The 13,236-nt window shown below is 41.6% G+C and overlaps 3 protein-coding genes across 11 annotated transcripts in view; all 3 read left to right on the top strand.

Annotated features, from left to right (window-relative positions):
* Window positions 1-1,633, top strand: part of ubr4 (ubiquitin protein ligase E3 component n-recognin 4) — a 54,873-nt gene extending 53,240 nt beyond the window's left edge. For all 9 annotated transcript variants that reach the window (XM_044351562.1, XM_044351558.1, XM_044351555.1 and 6 more), the window contains one exon: window positions 106-1,633. In XM_044351562.1, coding sequence (XP_044207497.1) covers window positions 106-170 — 65 coding nt within the window. In that variant the 3' untranslated portion in view covers window positions 171-1,633. The remainder of the gene's footprint in view (window positions 1-105) is intronic.
* A 5,231-nt stretch (window positions 1,634-6,864) lies between these two features.
* LOC122982718 (transcription factor HES-5-like) lies at window positions 6,865-8,340 on the top strand. The gene is made up of 2 exons (XM_044352233.1): window positions 6,865-7,062; window positions 7,178-8,340. Exons 1-2 carry the CDS (start codon window positions 7,000-7,002, stop codon window positions 7,619-7,621), a joined length of 507 nt encoding a protein of 168 aa, XP_044208168.1. The 5' UTR covers window positions 6,865-6,999; the 3' UTR covers window positions 7,622-8,340.
* A 2,982-nt stretch (window positions 8,341-11,322) lies between these two features.
* On the top strand, window positions 11,323-13,209 carry her12 (hairy-related 12). The gene is made up of 2 exons (XM_044352386.1): window positions 11,323-12,109; window positions 12,221-13,209. The coding sequence occupies exons 1-2, from the start codon at window positions 12,041-12,043 to the stop codon at window positions 12,641-12,643; spliced, it is 492 nt and encodes a 163-aa protein (XP_044208321.1). The 5' UTR covers window positions 11,323-12,040; the 3' UTR covers window positions 12,644-13,209.
* Window positions 13,210-13,236: the final 27 nt, after the last annotated feature.

Below are 13,236 nucleotides of genomic sequence, written 5' to 3'. Positions count from 1 at the left end.
TATGACGGGTCGACTCCCGGCTTTAGATTGTTTCCTGGTCTAAGATCTAAACTGCAATGTGGCGTGAATGTTAACAAGAAACCTTACATTACGTTTCTCTTCCAGGTCTCCTTTCTGATATCGCCGACCCAGACCTCTTCCTGCAGGATTTGTTGAACTCTTTGCCCTGATGGCCAACCTCACCCCACACCCTCCAAAAGAAAAACGAAACACACAACAGCCCTGCAACATAACGTTGGGACACCTACCAAATCTCTCTTTTTACACACTGACACACACACAGAGTACACACACACACACAGTATACACCATGCTTCCTTCTCACCTCCCTCCCCCATATGACAACTTCAAATTAACTTAAGCAGAAACTATGTGTAGTCTAAAAAAAAAATCATCCACTTCTGGCAACATCTATGTAACATTAACACAAAAACACAACGCTGTTAAAGGATTGGGGGGGGAACACACTAAAGCAGAATTTACACGTTGCCCCTCTGATTCAGACCACATCAGTCCAGAGTTGAGGACGTAACTCCATCCCGGACCCGCTGATGATGAAACCAGAGACGTGTGTATTTTCTGGTTCCCGACTGTTACCGCCAACAAACCCGAAGCTTCATCGTTGTTCTATGTTTAAAGGACATCAGAGATCGTCACAGAACGGCAGGCTGCTCTCTGTGGTGACGAGAGAATCAAATTATTCACGCTAACAAGCAACAGTTGTCTGGTTGAGGGAATAACTTGTGAATTCTGTTTTAGGGTGGACGTTTTTGGGCTTTTGAAATTCCTTCCCCTCCCTATATTGGGGTGCAATGTTAAGGTAACTAAAAATGTTTTGGGATTTGACCCACCACGTATTAAGAGTGGAATTTGATTTTATCTTGTTTTCCTTTTTTTGTTTCTTTGGTTTAAGTTTGTTTTTGGTCAGGGCTTTTTAAAATGGCAGAAGTGTCACATGGTTGCGAGCTGACTTGTCCTTTTCTTCCGGGATTTTTGCTGTTTGGTCTTCATGTAGGTTCTAACTGGAATTTGAGTGATGGACAGGAAAAAAGTTTTTGTTTCATTTAGTGCGTATGTTTAAGGTTTCTTTTATCAACCTCAGAAGCAACATGGGGAAAATAACGATGAATAAAAGTTTGTTTTAATTTCGTCCTGTGACGAAGTGAACTTTGGACTTTGTGAATGATTCCATCTGTTGCAATGAAATTTCAGACCTGTCTAAATTAATAATAAAACAGACTTACATTATATCCTTAAACACTTTTTTTCCTTTGACTTTTTTTTTTTGTCATTCAGTTTGTTTTTCACCAGTTTCTTTATCTCTCAAGCCTCTCTTCACTCTGTAAGATTTGGGTATTCCCCAAAATAACCGGCAACACTCTTCTGTCAATCCCCAGGACTGATTTCTGGAAAGCAAAGTGCCGCTGAGTTTTCTCCTCAGCGATTGATCTACTTTTCAACATACAGTTAAAACACGGAGTCCTTGTACTTGAGAGCTGAATGCATGGTGTGGAGTTCACCCAGTTTATTGTTAATTCGCCTATTCCCGCTGCTACAATGTTCAAATGTTGCTGAATGTCTGCTTTTTGAATTTAGTCTATGATTAATAAAGCCGTAATAATTCCAAATCTGATCCAGGGTAACCTCTTCTGTTTACACTCTTTAAAAGGATGCATCACTTTCTGTATCTAAACTAAAACTGCACAAATGTTTCAACTCAGCATATGATGGTGCTAATAGGCCTTATTTACTTTTTACATTTTGACATGTCACAGTAGGAGAAGCACAGGTGTAAATAATAAAATTTATGATGGATTTATTCCATTTAGCTGCTTCAGTTTCATGGTGCTGGTACTCTGTGTGTGCTGGATCATTGTCACACTGTCATAACTTTCTGACACAGAGATATTATTGATGTTAACAGTAACAGTTGTGCTTTTCCTGCTATGACAAGTAAAACTCTGCTGTGAAAAAGACCTGCACTGTTATTGCTGTTAAAATGTCCTGTGAAGAGACAAAGAATTGACAAATTTATAATGTATTGTTTTAGAGTGGGGGTTTTTTGTTGCATTGAATTAGATTTTTACTGGATTAGAAAGCTGCTGTAATATAAGGTTAAAATGCAGCACAAACTATAGAGCTTATTTCACAGCTATTACATTTTTGAGGTCAAAACAGCAGCCTTCAACTGCCACATTTTAACTAATGTTTAGCCCTTTATGGTGTTGACCTGCTATTTTTTTTATTAGTCACCCCCATTCACATTTCCAGCATTCCCAGTACAGACAGACAGGATGACCTCACAGAGCATGAGAACTGTTGTAGATGGGAAATCTCCGTCAGCGAACTGTTATTCTTTCTATGCAACAATAGAAGAATGATCCACATAATATCAGAGCACATCACTGCACTTTTTTCACAGGTTGAGATTCACTCTGGCAGATTACTTAACACCTGAGATTATAACAAAACCGCTACATGGCCCTTAGACAAGGCTTATAAAACTCCACAGGCTCCAGCAGGACATGCACACTACTGCTACACACCGGGGTTACAACAACCTGAACATGTGGCTTCAAAAGACGAAGTCTCTCATCTCAGCAGTTTTTTTCTGCTCTTTCACACTTGAAATCAGAGCAAAGACTGTGAGGACTTTTCAGGGAACAGTTTTGATGAAGACTTTCACCTGTGCTTCTCCAAGCTTTGCCGTGGATTATATCTGAGGTATTATTTTATAAAGGCCACTGGAGGGCGATATTCTTTAAGACGTTGCAATATGGGCGACATGACAATTGTAGCTCTCCATTTCCAGTGTAAACTGGGAATAAGATACAAAATACACTTTTAATTTTGACTCAAGACCATGACTACATGGTATGGAGCATCTAGTCTATAGTTTGCATTTGAGAATGGCTGGTCAAAATAATCTGTAACAACACAAACTGTAAATAAACATCAATATCAATTTATTTTCACTTTGCATATGAAAGCACATATTGCACATTTCACTTGTAGCTTTCAGCGAGACATTTATACATGGAAACTAAAAATAACATCATTCACAATGTCTTAACAACATTAAACAAGTAGTATGCATTGGCATAAACATTTCACCTTTATACAAAGGAATATGGCTTTTAATTCCACACAACCTCGACAACGTGGTCTTTAAGTGACCAGTCTCAAGGAGTGCTGAGGCTCAAGGCATAAAATGCACATTTAAAGGCCCAAATGTGGACCAATAAGATCACAGTGTAGATGGTCACAGATGAAGACACTCATCCTTTCCACTTTCTGTGGATGGAAAACACCCAAATAAAATGCTTAAAAAAGAAAAAAAGCTTTAAAAAAATAGATTTACAGTCCCTTTTTTTCCATCTGAAAAATATTTTTCCATCTGGATCTTCTTGACACAAAGCTGCTGTGTTCAGTGCGTCGAAGCTTGTAGATACACACACACGGAGTCCTGCACGTCCCGTCTCATTTCATCATATGTGTGTCCTCTCCTCACTGGCAGCACAGCGGCGCCACGTCCTCGGCAGGTGAGGGGAAGAGCCGCATGGCCTGTCTTGAGGATTTGTTGTAGCCGTTGTGGAAAATCAAGGCCTTCTTCACTGTGAAGAAGGAGACTGTCTTGTCCCACATGTCAGAGCTGGACATCCCAGTGTTGAGTTGGCTCTCTAGGGCTGAGCGGACCCTCACTGCTCTGTCCGTGCACTTCCTCTCCAGAATCATCATCTTACACATGCTGAGGAGAGAGAAGAAGAAACAGATGAGTGTTGGATACAGTTTTAAATGTAGACAGAAATCCACAACCACAAGAGCTATTTAAAGGGTTCGTTCACTATTTTAAATGACGAAAAAAGAACATTTTCATTCTTCACACTGGACAGTTTGTCCACATTGTCCAAGTGTCCACGTTCTGAGATAAACATCTGAGTTTTCTGCTGCTGCCACAATACAACAGAGGTGAAACAGACTTGAGTTTGTTGAAAAATGACAAGGTCTATCAAGAATCAGTGTCCTCCATAAAAACTGATGTCAGTGTCATCTGTGCAATGAAAATGACCCCCATTGTATCGGGATGCTGCTTGGTTAAATTCCAATAGAGGTAAGTAGAGAAAATATTTTTTGGTAAGTTAGGTTAACTAGTCCTTAAACAGATCACTTTGAACATCTGCCCCAAATGCAGATGGGCTTCCAATCAATGTTGATAAGACACTGAAACAAAACTGTTCTCTGTGAGTCAAATTATTGTGTCACCAACACTGATGGTTTTACAAAACCAAGACACTAAAACAGCCCGACCTTAGAATGACCTTGGATGAGTATTAAGTCATATGAAAAGATGATGGGTAAAACCAACAACTTCTAGAGTTTCCTTCATCTGAACTTACGTTGTGTGTTGATCCCTCATGGTGAATACGCAGTCAGGTGGCGTCTCGTCAGTCCAGGCCTGTGTGGGGTTCAGGAGGCGTTCAGGGTTATGATTTTACCCTCCAAGACATCCCTCCTTTATATACTTATAGCAACTCTCCCATCGATTTAATGTGATTCTGGTTCTCACAGTGTTTAGCCAATCACAAAGCAGTGTTATGACAATAGTAAGTGAATAAATTAGTTGAATTCAGGAGTTACAATGGCCCCAATCCAAACAAACAGGTGGGAGGGGCCCTTCGCAGGTCGCTTGTCGCTCAGCTGATGCGCCACAACAAGGGGGATATCCTTGTTATTGTATTGACTGGGAGTGAAATGTGGTGGGAACATGGAGGAAAACATCTGCCTGAAGACCTCCAACATGGAGCAGAAGTACATCTATTGAAAAAGAAACAGTGGACAGAGATGTTAAGTGTGAAGTTTATGACCTGAGCTTTAAGTCTTTACTTTTTTTACTTTTTAAAATTGGAGTAAACTTAGAAAAAGTTAAATCATCTCAGACTCAATCACAACTGACAGTATTTTAGTTTTTATGTTGAAAAATGAAACACTTTTAGTGCACAAATATAACAGATAATTAACTTGTTATATTTGTGTCCTATTTTTTTTTGCTGCAACAACCTCTTAATGTGGCTCAATATTCACTTACTCAACTTTTTATCTAGACAACTTAGGAGTTTTAGAACTTTTCCCTAATATACCTTGAAAACCAACTTAATCAAACTATCCATGAAGTTTCCCACCCTACACACACAAACACACACAAACACACACACACACACACACACACTCTCTATTCTTATTTATCTTTCTGTCTCTATTTCAGCCTCTCCAATTCTCACGGTGAGCGTCTCCCATGCTTGATTGGCCGACAATAGCGTACGATCCGTCCAGATGGTGTGCCTGGAAGCCCTGTTGACAGCCCTGTGTTCCCGTGTGTGTGTGTGTGTGTGTGTGTGTGTGTGTGTGTGTGTGTGTGTGTTTGTGTGTGTGTGTGTGTGTGTGTGTGTGTGTGTGTTGGGAGGGGGTTGGTCACTCAATCTTTGTTTGATGGGGCACACTTCCTTTGTGCGGCTGGCCTCAGTGTCATTAACACTGAAGTGTGGGAAGCCTGGGACCACAGTGGCTCCCACGTTCCACACAGGCAGGAAGGGAGCGTGTGACTGAGACGTGGCCAGCGGCAGGCAGGTCAGCCAGCTGTGTGTGTGTGTGTGTGGGGGAGAGAGAGAAAGTGAATGAGAGTGTGTCTGTCTGTGGCTGATGTGTGAGCATGTGCTGGGAGTGTGGAGACTGTTGAGATGTTTACACTTGAAGCACTTTTCTTCTCTAACAATTCAAATCATGTTCATCTACCATCAAATTAAAGATGACAGACTGAACTTCAAAAGCGTGGCTACTGAGCCGTTTCCACAGCAAAATGTCCAGTGTTAATGAGCACTGATTTTTTAATGACACTTATCTGGAGTTGCCAAGTGTTGAATGGAGAGTTTATGTCGATTCAGTGAGCTGATGTGGTTTAAAACTATCTGAAAATATCCAAGTAACTCTGGTGCAGTTGTGCTTTTGTAAATGGTACAGTGATCATTTTAAAGCACTGAAACTTGTTTTCAAATCCTACATGTTTCTCTCTCTATTCTGATTGAATATTAGTATCTGAAATGTTAGCTGTTAAGTTAGGGAAAACAAAATGAGTTATAAATTAATAATATAATTATGAACCAGAATTATCCTTCTCTGAGATATTTTTTTCTGAAAAGTTGCTGCCTACTAAACAAGAAGAGCTCAGAGAAAACTAATACATAAATCTCTCATGTGAAAGAATCAATGTTGCTCTAACTTTGGCAGATCTCACGTAGGACCCCTCTTTGGTTACTGCTTATAAGATTCTGATTAAGAAAGGATGTTTTATTAACAGGCTGATTTGGTTTGTGTGTGTGCATTCTCTTTGCTTTATCAAGTAGATTTAATCCAAAAACTTAAAGAGAAGCTCTTTTGCTATCCATCTCTGAGACGTCTCAACTGTTGCACAGCTCCATGAAGGAAGTCTGCCGTGTCAAACCGGTGGAAGCGGCTGCATGTTGGTCTTTTCTAATGGCTGGCCCTCTGTAACACCCACGTGTGCCTGGTGGCAGAGGCACTTTGTGCTCAATTACGTCGCGGTGGAGATGACATGAGAGAGCGGCATGCTTCCCTCTGGGGTCACCACTTTCCCATATCAACACAAGCACTGGGTCACTCTCCCAGCTACACCCCCTCCTCCCTCCCCCGCCACCCCACCCCGGGCTCTTTCTCTCGCAGTCTATTCCTCCACCTGCTCCCCGGAGACACACTCATTGTCCCCACGGCTATAAACACTTCATTGAGCATGTGGCAGCCCTGCGTTCCTCAAAGCCCTTCCCAGCGCTCTCATTGGCCGGGGGACTGTGAGAAACTCCAACAAGCCCAAGACCCACACATTCATATGGAGATTTGGGTGTATAAATACAGGGCAGAGGCAGAGGAGAAGGCAGCTCAGATTCAACTGGCTCTTCGAACCGAGCAGAACAACTCTGACTCACAGCTATGGCACCCACTGTTTTTGGACAAGCAAACTTCTCTAAGGAACACCTGACTCCAGCTCATAAGGTAAGAACTATTTCTATGAATTCACTTAACTCCCTTTTTGAATTGTGTTCATATAATTTGAAAAAAAAAATCCAATATTCAAGAGGACTAAATGTTTTTTCCCTCTCATTTTCAGCTGAGAAAGCCAATGGTGGAGAAACTGCGTAGAGATCGCATCAACACCAGCATCGAGCAGCTGAAATCCCTGCTGAGTCCTGAGTTCCTCAGGCAGCAGCCCGACTCCAAGCAAGAGAAAGCTGACATCTTGGAGATGGCTGTGTCCTATCTGAGGGGCTGGCAGCAGCAGAAGCAGCAGCAGCAGGCAAGCATGACCTCTGGCCTGATGTCGGCCGGCGACGGCTACTCCTGCTGTGTGCAGGAGGCCGTCAGCTTCCTGTCCCACTGTGAGGTCCAGACTCAGGCCCACAGGCGGCTGCTCAGCCACTTCCAGGGCCTGCAGGCGTCCAGCAGGACCAGCCACAGTCCCTGCACCCTCTCCCCTCCGGGCTCACCGCTCCATCAGGTCAGCTCCAGCAAAGGTGTGAGCCAGGCCGGCTGTGCTCTGTGGAGACCCTGGTAGGACGGAAGCAGCGTCACCTCCACACACAGAGAAAGAGAACCACGTCTGTGAACGTCATGGACAGCAAGTTAAAGACTCACTGAAGTCTGTTTCCTTTTGCTTTGGCAGGAGATTCAATATTGTTTTACTAGTTTATTGTGATGAAACAGGCACAATGTGCTGGTATTCCTTTGGAAGGACTGAAATGTTCAGGTTTTACTGAATATGTACACCATGTATATACATGGTATACTTTATATTTTAAAGTGTTCACTCTGTGATTGTGTTTATTGTTCCTCTGGGAAAAAATATCCTAAAATGTTGTTTGTTTTGCAAACGTTTCTGAATCTTGTTGTAAGACCCACATTGGGTTGAAACTTTTAAGTGTCTGAGACACTGTTTGATTTATGTGTTTAAACTTCTGTCTATCTTTGATACTGAGTATCACTGACTGATACAATTCGTCAGTTTGGTGTTGATGAATCAACAACATCCCATAAATGGATCCTATGGATCCACTTTTACTGTAAATCTTCTTATGATTATACTCTATTATGACTATTTGTGACCATTATTTGGCCTATGTGTGAAGGAATATTATTATTGTTGATTTGAATTGTTCAAATAGATGTTTTTTCATCTTCAAATTAATACCTTTTATAAAGGGATTTTGTATTGAAAACATCAATCTTTACTAAAAGAGTCTGTTGAATTGCTTCCATGAGAAGTTTGTCTTTGAACATTGAAAAAATAAATGAAAAACTTCAGATGAAGTTTTGCAAACATAAACAATTGTGGTGTTTTTACTTTTTCTCAGAAATCTGCAGAATGCTGTGTTGAGGACAAAGTATATAGAAAATCTTACATAAAAACAGTAGTTTGTGTGTTAGTAGTGATTGAATGAATGAATTCTGGGAGGGAGCAGCTAGTGTTTTGGTTAAGATGTTGAAGAAGTAAATGTAGCAGCTCTCTTTAGGATTACACACTTTTATTCAGCCACACCTGTTTATCAGCTCTGAGGTGAATGTGCTTTGCTCAAGGGAGCGAGGGCAGTTGTGTTTTGAGGGAGAGCACAAAGGTTTGAATCCTGCCGCAGTCTGTGTAGGAGATGCTAAAAATGGCCTTGTTTGTCATGTAATCATAGATTACTTTAACTCTGCATGTTCACCTTGTTCACATTCAACTGCTTCAGTGTGCTAATATTTTTGAAAAACAGTGGAGCCTTAACAGAGGCTATATGTAAAACTATAAAGTGCATGTTCACCTTTTAAATATTATTGCAGACTCAATCTGCAAGATTCAAAATTGTTTACAATTCTCTAATACACTTGTGAAAAGAAAAACAAAATATTATTTATTCTGGTGCCAAAGTGCAGCCAACATAATAATATCTACACAGGATACATTTCCATTATGAGTTGAACAGTGGTGCCACACATTTAAAGTGCTTACATTTAAAATTATAATTTGTACCATAAGTAATGGATGTAAATGTGTAATACATCTTAATGGCCTGATTTTACTTCAACAAATCAGTTGAAAACACCTGCATGTGCAAAAACACAAGTGATGCTATTCAGGTACATTTTTGATATGACTGCAGCTGGCTGTGCATCTGTCTTTTGCTGTATCATATTTTTTCCTCCAGTGATCCAATATTTCCCACAGGGATCATTCAAGTTTCATCTGGTCTTGCTGGTGCACAGGTGTTTAAAAAAAAAAGAAGGAAAAAACTGTGGTATGGCGACACCCCTGCACATCACCACGTCCCACCTCTGTTGTGGTGGCTGTGGCATGCTGTCTAGTGCTTGAATTATGTCTCAAGTGCCACAAAAGTCTTTCACAACTATTTGTGTGTGCAGAAGTTGTGGAGAATGTGGCATGCCTGGGACTTTCTCAGGGTCTAGTTGGCCAGGCCAGATGGTCTGGCTGAAGCTGCCTCCCCTCCCCCTTCAACAAGAGATCAAACACCGTAGCTAATGTGATGTGTAACAAGACACACTTCTATTGTCCCCGTCTAGGGGCCAGTGAATAGGCACAGAGTGTGGGAAACGGGAGATACCACACTCACAGAGAGATGGCTGACGGGAAGCCCCTCTGCAATGGCCGAGACTTTATGGCAGGAATTCAGAGCTCTCTTCTGGTGGGAGGGGAACTCGTCTTCACACACACTTGTAGACAAAGACCCCCAGCAGCCGTGTAGTGCACACTAACTTTCAGACGAGGCACAAATTCACACAAACATGTCGACAATGAAATCAGTGGAGAGGACAGATAATAAAGCCAGAAACGAGCGGACAGAACGGCAATTGACAAGAGAGAAGAGAGATGTTTGCCTATAGATGACCCGAATGTGCAAATGAAGAGCAAGAAAACTAAGATTGTTGTTTATAATCCAAACTTCCATCTTACCTTGATGGAACTTTAAAGCACCAAAAATATCAACAGGTCACCAACCTGCTCAGATGGGCAAAGGAGGGAATTAAATATGTTTATCTAATCAAAATTGTATTATTTATTATTATTATTATATTTTGGAAGACTTTATACTTGATTACCTGATTAAGACTGCTGGAAATGTTGCCAGTGTGTTGATACTCTCTGAATTAAAGTATCATTTTTAAAAGGAGGAGTATGTTTCCGTTGTTGAATTACTTCTTTGACTCATTTAAAACTTTGAGTACTTCTTTCACCATTATGAACTGCTGAAACCTGAAATTAAAAGAGCCAACACAGACCAAAGGCAGACGGACTGCTCTGTGCCAGGCAGTGAAGCCAGTTGACTTGATTTTTCCCAGATGGACGAGGACACAGAGTTTCTGTTTGTCCTGCAACAAAAGATCAATTAACATTCCCAGTGGAGCATTGAGGAGCAGCATGGCTTTTGTAGCTCATTTACCCTGATGTTGGGGACTGGTGGGAAACTGGGGAGACGGGACTACTCACACTGCACCCACAAGGCCGGCTTCACATCTGGGGCCAGCCAGTGATGGAGGCCCTCGGAGGCACACTGCCAGCGCGCTCATAATACCATTAACTTGACACTAATTTGAGACAGTTCATTTACAACAGAGCCTGCAGACATCAGGGAAGAAAGACAAGAGTTTATGATTAAAGGCTGCATGCTTACAGCTTTCAGCAGAACTCTGCGACTATTATGTGACTAAAAACAACATAACTGAAATATGCAGTTCAGTTTCTGGAAGAAAAAAAAATTCCCACGAAACATAAAAACAGAATGAAGTTTGGCCTCAAATATCTGCAATATGAAGTGAGAGTTGCTTGCTTGCTTACATGCTATAAGTTGTTTCATGTAATAATAACTAAATAAAAAGATGAAATTATAATTTTGCACACTAAATCACTAAATGGTGCACTGATGAGTGTTATAGGTGACTGTTATAAACCTCTGATTAGGACAGTTTGGGATAAATTATATGAATATCATATATAATCCTGACTTGTTTTCAGGCACAGACACTATAGTTCTCATCATGTAAAGCTTCATCATTAACATCAGTTGTTCACATCATGATTATTAAACAGATGAAAACAGTTACATGTGATATGTCATATTTGTTCTCGTCTGTGTTTGATCTGAATAAGTGGAACAACAAACTAAATCAAAAACTCCTGCTGTGCACACGAGGTCATTTGCTGCTCGTTAACTGCGTCTCCGCACCGCACGCGGTCTCGTGGCTCGCGCCGCGCAGAGGACGTGCGCCACTTTCACACCTGAGACGCGAGTCAGCAGCAGCCTTTGATCAGCAGCGTCTCTCTTCAGATTACCACACTGGGTTTTTTCACACATTATTGCGGCGGAAAACCCTGAAGGGAAAGAAAAACCGTGACTCAGAACATAGTAAGAAAAGCAACAGGTGGGAAAAATGTTTCACCTGCAGCCAGTTGACTTTTAATCTCTTTAAAGTTGATTTTTATGTGTCCAAATGTTCCAGTTTGTGCACCAAAATGCTTTTTGGAGGAAAGGTGTCTTTCTTTGAAGAGACGAGTATTCAGTTTATATTGTTTTATTGCAGTGAAGCATTTGGTCTTTAATTGCAGTTACACCCCTCCTCCTCCTCCTCCTCCTTTGAAGATGCTCTTTTGTGTTTATCACTTCCCCTTATTTTACATCCAAAAATTAAATTTTGACCTTCAGTCTGTGATAAAATCTAAGATGACTGCTTGATAAAGTGTTAATTACCTGTTGCTTATCTTGGGAAACATGCCAAGCACAGATACATGCCCTCTGAGTTATTGACATGTCATCTATTGTTGTGCTGGGAGTCCCACTGGTCAGAGTGTGGGAACCCCAGCCCAGCCTCAGCCACATGGCTTTGTTATGCTAATCTCACACTATAAAATGAGGAGCAGCTCCTCCAGAGACATCAGAGCTAACACTGCTGTCCAGAAGAAGCTGCTCACTTCACCTGCAAAGACATGGCTCCCTGCTCCACCAACTACTCCTCTATTCACCACATCAGGATTTCTGAGAGAGACAACATCAAAGTGAGTATTGAAGTAGATTTTAATGTTTTTTTCCACCAGTTTTACAGTATAAATGTCTAATTATTGTTGACTTTGAATCAAAAACTTACTTTCTTATCTCCTCTTCCTCAGTTAAGAAAACCTATTGTGGAGAAAATGCGCAGAGATCGCATCAACAGCTGCATCGAGCAGCTCAAGATCATTCTGGAGAAAGAGTTTCACAAGCAAGAGCCCAACTCCAAGCTGGAGAAAGCCGACATCCTGGAGATGACTGTGAGCTTCCTAAGGCAGCAGCTGCAGCCGGGCCTCTGCCAGAGTGACTACAGCCAAGGCTACTCTCACTGCTGGAGGGACTCTCTGCACTTCCTGTCTGCCGGCTCCAACACGGAGGCCTCTGTCACTCCTCTGCAGGGCCTCCAGCAGCAGGAGCAGCAGCTCCTCCAGGCCCAGAGAGCCAGCAGCTCCTCCCCAGTCTGCTCCACCCTCAGGCCCACCACGCTGCAGGACGGCAGCAGCAGCAGCAGCAGCAGAGGTCCCGTATGGAGGCCTTGGTAGAGACTCTGACACACAGACACTGTGAGACCTGAGGGGAGCTACACTCTCCCTCACTATATGTAGGAAATATGCATTTCCAGCCTGCTCATTCATGGCGGGTTTCCTTATTGTCTCATCACATTGATGGACAAGTAGTAAAAGCGAAGGCTCTCACTTATTTTGAAGATTGTCCTGCTTTGACTTTAATTCACTGATCTGATGTTTTGATGCTTTTTCTTTGTGTCTAAAGCTGGTTTTAAGTGATGATGGTTTTGTCAAATCTTGTGAAAGGATTGTTTACTCCAGTGGAGTTTATCTTTGGACTGCTCGATGTAACAGTATATATCTGCCATACTGTGTTATACTGACAGCTGCTGTTGAGAATATTTCTCTTCTGTTTTGAATTATCTATGCCAAACATTTAATGTTATGGATCAGGATGATGATGATGATGATGTGTGTATGTGTGTGTGTGTGTGTGTGTGTGTGTGTGTGTGTGTGTGTGTGCATGCAAGTGAATTTACATGTTAACATTTTGTAAAAGGATGTTGATATTGCTGGTTTGCTATCACATTTAGGCTCTTAAAACTCATTTCTTTGTATGACAATTAACA

Source organism: Thunnus albacares, chromosome 5 (assembly GCF_914725855.1).
Source record: "Thunnus albacares chromosome 5, fThuAlb1.1, whole genome shotgun sequence".
Lineage (NCBI taxonomy): Eukaryota > Metazoa > Chordata > Actinopteri > Scombriformes > Scombridae > Thunnus > Thunnus albacares.
This window is presented reverse-complemented; position numbering and strand designations above follow the sequence as displayed.

Bases quoted from the DNA above. Each gene is read 5' to 3' on its own strand.
- LOC122982718 (XM_044352233.1), top strand. From the start codon at position 7,000: ATGGCACCCACTGTTTTTGGACAAGCAAACTTCTCTAAGGAACACCTG. The intron at 7,063-7,177 runs GTAAGAACTATT...TCTCATTTTCAG, and splicing joins ACCTGACTCCAGCTCATAAG to CTGAGAAAGCCAATGGTGGA.
- her12 (XM_044352386.1), top strand. From the start codon at position 12,041: ATGGCTCCCTGCTCCACCAACTACTCCTCTATTCACCACATCAGGATT. The intron at 12,110-12,220 runs GTGAGTATTGAA...CCTCTTCCTCAG, and splicing joins CTGAGAGAGACAACATCAAA to TTAAGAAAACCTATTGTGGA.